Below are 6823 nucleotides of genomic sequence, written 5' to 3'. Positions count from 1 at the left end.
TAAACATGTGAATTAAAGACCTTGTCGATCGACATCTACATCGTGTTGTCCTTTTTAAAAATAAAGGTGATAAATACCAAGCTGCCACACTGTGTAGCGCCAGCTACATATACCAAAGTTAGATTTAGTTTAAATAAAAGGGAGTCAGGTGTACATACCGTGAAGTACCAAGACCCGTATCTGTTTGTTTTTTTTCTTATCTCTGTCAAAAGCTCAAATCAAGAATTTGTTGGCATGGCCTCAGGCCGCACGTTGCACCTACCCCAGTATCTCTAGTACTAGCTTTCTTTTCCATCTTAAAACTAGTAGTTGGATCCTGCTTCATTGTGACTTCTTTGGGTCCAGATCTTTTTTCCAACAAAAAGTTGTATAAAAATTTGAATATTTGTGGTATTTTTTTTAAACTGCTAAATAGTGCATTTCATATAAAAACATCCTATATGAAAGTTACTATAGAATATCAGATAAATATTTTTAAGTTTGTAATAATTAAAACTCAATTAATTATATATTAATACCACCTCATTTTGCATAAAACACTAAATCTTCATCTTCATTTACATGAATTTCAAACACCACCTTAATACTACCTCCGTCATATAAAGCATGTCGTTTTACAGATCAAAAAATATCCCACAAAAGCTGTCGTTTTAACATCTTCACAGGAAAGTGATGCCATCTAGTAGGGGTTTTCGTATGACTAGTACTAGCATTTAATTCCTCTATGTTTCGTATGGTAAGACTTTCTAGCATTGCCTATATATACATACATACACATAAATACATATACATACATATACATATACATATACATATAATGAAATGGAGGGAGTATTAGTTAGTTGCATGTAAGAAGTATTTTTTAATTATAATATGAGTGCATGTCCACTTAACTTGCCTCAAATTACCAAGCACTAAAATGACAACTGCACCTATTAAATGAGGGTAATTAGGTCATTTTTACTTGTAGTTAATTTGCCTGAGAATCCTTAAAACCACATTTTTGGGGACAGAGGGAGTATTGAAATATAAGCTAGCATATTCATGTTTTCTCGATGTTTTATAATACAAAATATACATATATGCATGTAACTAATTAGCACATCTTTTGCTTCTTAAAATCGTCCACTCTTAAGATATTTAATCCTATTATATATATCATTGTATTTACTACATCCGTTCGAAAATACTTGTCGCTTTGAGTTTTTGTTTGTAAATTTTGATCATTCGTCTTATTCAAAAAATTATGAAATTATTATTTACTTTGATTGTGACTTGCTTTATTATCAAAAGCAATTTAAGTATAACTTATCATTTTTTACATTTACACTAATTTTTCAAATAAGACGAATGGTCAAACGTTGCAATAAAAAAGTCAAAGCGACCACTAACTTGGGACGGAGGCAATATTAGAGTTAAACGAGAAAGTGATAATAATGCTTATTTGGTCTTTGTGTTAGTACTATTTGCGTCCTACTCCCTCCGTCCCTAAATATTTGACGCAGTTGACTTTTTTTAAACATGTTTGACCGTTCGTCTTATTCAAAAATTTTAAGGAATTATTAATTCTTTTCCTATCATTTGATTCATTGTTAAATATAATTTTATGTAAAAATATAGTTTTACATATTTCACAAAAGTTTTTGAATAAGATGAATAGCCAAACATGTTTAAATAAAGTCAATGGTGAGGGAATATATTTTACAGGGATGGAAGGAGTATTACGGTGACCTATTTGTATTCTTTGCACGAGTTGGGCTGCATCTGGCCTCAAGCTAACAGGGGCCGTGGTGGGGGTCCGTCACAGCTCAGGTCCGTCAATACCTTGGGCTGTGCAGCTAATTGCCATGCTAAATTGCCATGGGCCGGTCAGGCCACCGTATTACCATCCGGCCACTGATTCACAGGCTAGGCGATCACGTTGAGACAGGAGGCCATCATCGTGAAGGAAAAGTCCACTATAACTCCCTCAATATAGATAGACTCTAGTAGAGCATAGTGGAAAAAATTGAAAATATGTTGTTCTATTTTTTTTTTCTTAGAAATATATGAGACGTAAAAGTTTTTATGACCATCGTTGCGAGGAGGTAAAGCGAACTCGGGACGATATCACAATTTCCAAAAGCGACAACGGGAACAGCGAAGAAATCGCGTGGCAAAGGCTGTGAAAGTAGCGACGAGAGCAACAACATCGCGCCCCCACAATGTGAGGTGGTTGTTTGCGGAGATGGGCTCAACGACTTCAGCACTTTGCGCTTTCAATCCGTGAAGGAATAAGTACATCTAAGATCTCTTAACTTGTCAACGAATTCGATTTTCGTTCTTCAACCGTAAAACACCATATACAACTGGTCCCTCAACTATCAAAACCAGTACAGATGAGGTCCCTCGGCGGTTTTGACTGACGTGACGCCTACGTGGCTAATTTGACTACGTGGCATCGACGTGTCGCTTACATGGCAATTCAATCAGAAAAAATAATAAATCTCGTTGAACCCACATGCTAGTTTCACATAGAAATTAATTTAAAAATACTAGGGCCCACGTGGGTCCCACCTGTCATCCTCAGCCCTCCACTTCTTTCTCCTTTGTCCCTCTCTTCTCTCCCCTCTCGTCTCCCGCGACGGAGAGGCAGAAGCGCGCGGCGGCCGGCGGGAGAGCAGGGAGACAGATCCGCGTCCACGCGCTCGCCATGCCCGCCGAGGCTGCGGGGCTCACGGGCGGGCACAAGAGCGCCGACGACCTACCTAGCCGCGAGCTCGCGGAGCCCTTCGCCGTCACCGTCGACCTCCTCGCGCCGCTCTTCGCCGACCTCCTGCGGCGCAAACCCGCGAGCGAGCGTGCGAGTTTGGCGAGGAGATGGGCTGCTACAGCAGCCGGAGCGCAGACTCGCCGGCCAGCAGCGTCACGCGCTGGCGCTCCACCGGGAACAGTGACGCCAACGTGTTCTTGTCCCCGACGACCCACACGAAGTTCACGCCGGAGTCCACGAGCCCCATGCCGAGCTCTGCGACCTGCTCGTGCGGGAACCGGGTGAGGCGGCCGAAGCAGACGTACACCACTGACGGCGCGGGCTTTGCGTCGAGCCACGCGAGCACACGCACGGCGTCCCAGCTGCGTCCGTTCTCCAGGACGTCGTCGCCGTCACCGTTGACGAGGCAGACCGGCCTGACGGTGACCAGGAGAGGCTGTCAATAATCTCCTGTGGAACAATGCACGGGATGAATCAGATGAACTCGTGCTCAATTCCTATAGCAAATTTAACCCAGCTAATCTTATATATGATTAATTAGCTAGTTCTGCGGCATTTATTTTTGCTTCTAGTAGTATAGCACGTGCGGACAACTCACTTTTGCGGGACGTTGTCCTCTCTTGCCGCGCGCGGTGGTGGTGGCGGTGGCGCCGCGCACCGCGGAGACGGTAAAGTCGGCCAGCGTCGTCTCATCCGGCCGCGGCGGCGAGGCAGACGGGGAGGCGCTGTCCATGATGGAGAGACAGACAGTGAAGGCGCGGGAGACCTCCCCGGGGATGAATGTAGCGGTGGCCTCAGCCTGCCCCTGCCCCTGCCCCTGCCCCTGCCCGTGCAGCGCCCACAGCCGCGCCGTCAGCTCGTGCCCGCGCGTCAGCTCCCTCACCACCGCCTCGTGCTCCCCGTTCCACCCAAGCTAATGTCACCGCTACCGCTTCACGGATGGTTTCCATTCGTGTTATGCTCACTCTCGCGCGCGCGATGTAGCCGCGATGCGGTTGAATTCAGTTGGGTTTGGAAGGGATGGATGGTTGGTGGCGTGGCAAGGGAAGGGAGCGTGCGGTAGAAGTAGAGGAGAGCAGCGAGTGAAGCGGAGAGGAAGAAGAGGAGGGCCACTATTTTTTAATTAATTTCTATGTGAAACTGATATGTGGGTCCTATGAGTTTTTTTATTTTTCTGGATCAAATTGCCACGTAAGCGTTACGTCAATGCCACATCAGATGAAGACCAAGTCAAATTAGCCACGTCAGCTAAAACCGCCGTCCAAACCGTCAAGGGACCTCATCTGCACTTATTCTAACCGTTGAGGGACATGTTATATCTGGTTTTTCAGTTGAAGGACGAAAATCGGGTTCGTTGACAAGTTAAGGGACTAAAGATGAACTTATTCCATCCGTGAAAGCACAGGTCTGTTGGCACCACTTCGCTATTTCAAGCTGAGAGAGCGCGGCCCAATTGGCGCCAGCGATCTCGCTTTGCTGGCGTGCGAGGATGGACACCTACATGGATGGATGGTTGCGATCCGGTGACTAATGCAGAATTATTTACTCAATTGAGGTTAATTAATTGCTAATGATAGTAATTTTTTTAGATAATAGAATATATTATCCCGGTCTTTGCTTAAAAGGAGCTACAGCCAATTATTAAAAAAAGAGCTCGAGAAAAGAGTGTAGATCAAAGAGTGTAGATCTATACAGCTAGAACACACCCAACTAGATAAAAAGAAAACCGTAACTAATATAGAGAGAACATATTTATTATAGTCTATTTGTGAATTTCCATATATTGTAGGCTAATGATAGTAATTAAAAAAGGCTGTGCTAATTTATTCATTAATCGTGCGAGTCTGCTAATCGGTAGTGCAATGTAGTGGGCCCACTGATTTGATTTTTTTTTATTGGTTTTTGCTATACATCACCAGTGTGTTTTTTCCCCAAATCACACTCAAATTCCTAGCCTTTGGATGGACATCAAGATTCGTATAACGTCCACTCAAAAAAAAAGATTCATATAACGTTATCGGGCCCGCAGTCTTTGTCGGGTTAGGATCCGTTTTGTGTCAACCCGCTTTCGACCAAACCCAATCCAAACACGATTTTGCGATATTTCCGACACAGGGCGGGGATTTTTTTTTTTTGAAACAAAACTACCCACTCTCAGCGCCACACCTCGATGTCATTGAGGCGAGGGGGCGAATCCGGCGGCGGCGATTCTCCTCACCGGTGGGAGGAGGCCAACAGCAAAACTCCTCGGCTGCAGCCGGGCTCAGCCGGCGGGCGCAGCACGGCGCCCTCCGCTGAGATGTCGTTGAGGGGATGGGGCGAATCTGGCGGCGACGATTCGCCTCGGCTGCAGGGAGATTCCAGCTCGTGCAAAAAGACTAAAAGCCGGACACCATCGCTGCAGCCAGGCTCAGCCAGCGAGCATGTTGCGGCGTCCTCCGCCACCGCCGTGGAGACACGCTTGGAGTTCGGCAAGGTTGACGGCGAGGCGCACGCACCCCGCTCCCCTGCACTTGGCAAGGCAACAACAGTTGTTCTGTGTTCATCAACCAAGCATGCGCTAAATCGCAGGGCAGTTGCTGGTGGTCTTGATTTGGATCCAAAAAGGTAAGGCGTCAAGATAAAAAAAACAAGGTGAGCATGTGTTCTTTCGTATGTGTTTTGCCGCTGATTTGTTGATTCAATCTTTTTGCCCTTCTTCTTGATTTGTGTATTTGTTTAATGTATTAATGCTCCAAAAAAACAGGTTGGGGGTTAGATATGTTGGTTGGGAATGGATTTTTTTTGTTTTACACAAAGGCTGTCTGGATGTTGGTTGACACTGGGGACAAGATCTTGTGATGGCAGTTCTAGTTTAGGATTATTTTCATGATTTGACTTTGTTAGGTTAGCATGTTTTGACAGCATCTTCTTTGGAGTGTCAGTATTTCCTACGTAGCTCAGTTCTTAATCATGTATAAATGCATTTCAGTATTAATTTAGTTTCTTATTGCAGTCCTCAAAATTTTCAGTGGGTATTTGAGCACCAGTACCAGGGGTTTTAGAGCAACAATATTTTTTTAGAGCAGATTGGAGTTCCATGAATGGGAATAGTGTTGTAGACAAGAATCTAATTAATAGTAATACTGCACTGTCTTTTCGGTTACATGTGTCTTTAAAATTTTCAAAAGAACACTTTATGGCTATAAAGGAAACTAAAATAAATCCTTATCTACTAAGCATGTTCTGTAATAATTGATTTTATCAACTCTTGCCAGGAAAGGATGTTCTGTTTTGCAGTAGTAGAGGTTATGCTAATTTAAGTTCCTTTGTAGTTTTGTTAGCAACAGTGGATGCCTGCTCCTTTGTCTTCCTTTGTCTTCCTGATCTTTTTCTTTTCCAGGGAACTCTTGTCCAAATATTTTTAACTCTCCTCTTTTGGATTTTGTGGAGCATGAGAACTATAATTAAGATCCAGATTTTCTTTTCTGCTCAACCTGAATACATTTGTTCCTGATTTGCATCCTATTCCCACAACCCATTTTGCCGAGGACTTTTTCTTGTATTGTTCAGGGGGAGGTGGGTTAGATGCAGGTACAATTTTGTATAAAGAGTTTACTAGTTTAGTTTTATCTTTACTGGCTGGAATATATTGAAATGAAATCTGCCTAGTTCTGAATTTGGCCTAGTGTAGTTGGTTTGCTCTGAATTTTTTTGGCCTGGAAGAAGCTGTTCTGGTTTGAAGATACCGATCATTGTCAATATGCGTGTAGTTTTGTGTTTGTTCTGAATTTTTTGGCTTGTGTGCAGTGGAGAAACTGTCCCGATTCATTTTCAGCATGTGTGTGGTGGAGTAGAGGCATATGCATATTTTTTTGTTAATAAATGTTTTATCTATGATATTTTCCCACAAGGAATTCCTATGAGGGTAATTCCTATGAGGAATTGGGTATGCCCCACAAGGAGGTTGGTATTGTCCTGGCGGTGGCATGTAGCCTTGTGGAGGGCACTGTTGGTTAGGAGGATACCTATTGTTGCTCTCACCATGCATGTCCTTGCCTGCAAAGTAATATATTAGTTTTTTCAGCCGTT

At 43.7% G+C, this 6823-nt stretch overlaps 1 protein-coding gene across 1 annotated transcript; it reads left to right on the top strand.

Moving 5' to 3' along the window:
- The first annotated feature begins 4922 nt into the window (after positions 1-4922).
- Positions 4923-5363, top strand: LOC127776145 (uncharacterized). The gene has a single exon (XM_052302493.1). The coding sequence runs from the start codon at positions 4923-4925 to the stop codon at positions 5361-5363; it is 441 nt and encodes a 146-aa protein (XP_052158453.1).
- Positions 5364-6823: the final 1460 nt, after the last annotated feature.

The sequence above is a fragment of the Oryza glaberrima genome, chromosome 6 (assembly GCF_000147395.1).
Source record: "Oryza glaberrima chromosome 6, OglaRS2, whole genome shotgun sequence".
In the NCBI taxonomy this organism is placed as follows: Eukaryota; Viridiplantae; Streptophyta; class Magnoliopsida; order Poales; family Poaceae; genus Oryza; species Oryza glaberrima.
The sequence above is the reverse complement of the archived record's forward strand: the minus strand, read 5'-3'. Positions and strand labels throughout refer to the sequence as shown.